The sequence below is a fragment of the Sphaeroforma arctica genome, assembly GCF_001186125.1.
Source record: "Sphaeroforma arctica JP610 unplaced genomic scaffold supercont1.12685, whole genome shotgun sequence".
NCBI lineage: Eukaryota > Ichthyosporea > Ichthyophonida > Sphaeroforma > Sphaeroforma arctica.
Genome location: NW_014027873.1, coordinates 1 through 713, shown reverse-complemented (window position 1 = coordinate 713; position 713 = coordinate 1). Strand labels below are relative to the sequence as shown.

The window sequence follows — 713 nt, the reverse complement described above, 5'->3', positions numbered from 1 at the left end:
TATATATATATATATATATATATATATATATATATATATATATATATATATATAATATATGTATTATATACATATACATACATACATACATACATACATACATATATATATATATATATATATTTATCACGTATAAATCACACAAATTCATATTAATGCAAATGGCCGCAAGACATACTAGGTTGCGTATATTCTCCCTGGCTCGACCGTATTTGCTCTCGCTGTATTCACTGAAGACAATCACATTCCCCTTCAGTTGCCTGTCCAGATACTCGTCCAGTGATTGGTTGACGCACTTATTGACCTCGTCATCGAAGTTCTCCCGGGCGGTTTTGTACCTGTGGTAGAGAACGATAAACAGTACACGCATAAACATCCGGGCTACCTAAATATAACAAGCAACAAGTAGAAAATAGAATTAACAAGTAGATATTACATAATCCTAATTAATTATGTTCAATGACGTGAGGTTTGGCTAGTGACAAGATTCTCTGGCGTCACCTAAACTGTTCCACGGTTCAATGTATTGCCCGGTGTCGTACGACTGACAGCAGCTCACGGGGGTTCAGCGCACAACCACACAACATGATACATGTGCATGCAGATTTTGGTATTTTCACTACGCACTTGCATGATGTACACACTCATATATATATCACACATACACACACATACACACACACACACACACACACACACACACACACACACAC

At 36.7% G+C, this 713-nt stretch overlaps 1 protein-coding gene across 1 annotated transcript; it reads right to left on the bottom strand.

Annotated features, from left to right (window-relative positions):
* Window positions 1-178: 178 nt before the first annotated feature.
* Window positions 179-376, bottom strand: SARC_17909 (hypothetical protein; the record flags this gene model as incomplete). Its single annotated transcript, XM_014288007.1, has 1 exon — window positions 179-376. A coding segment is annotated over one exon (198 nt), but the record flags the coding sequence as incomplete, so codon positions are not given.
* Window positions 377-713: the final 337 nt, after the last annotated feature.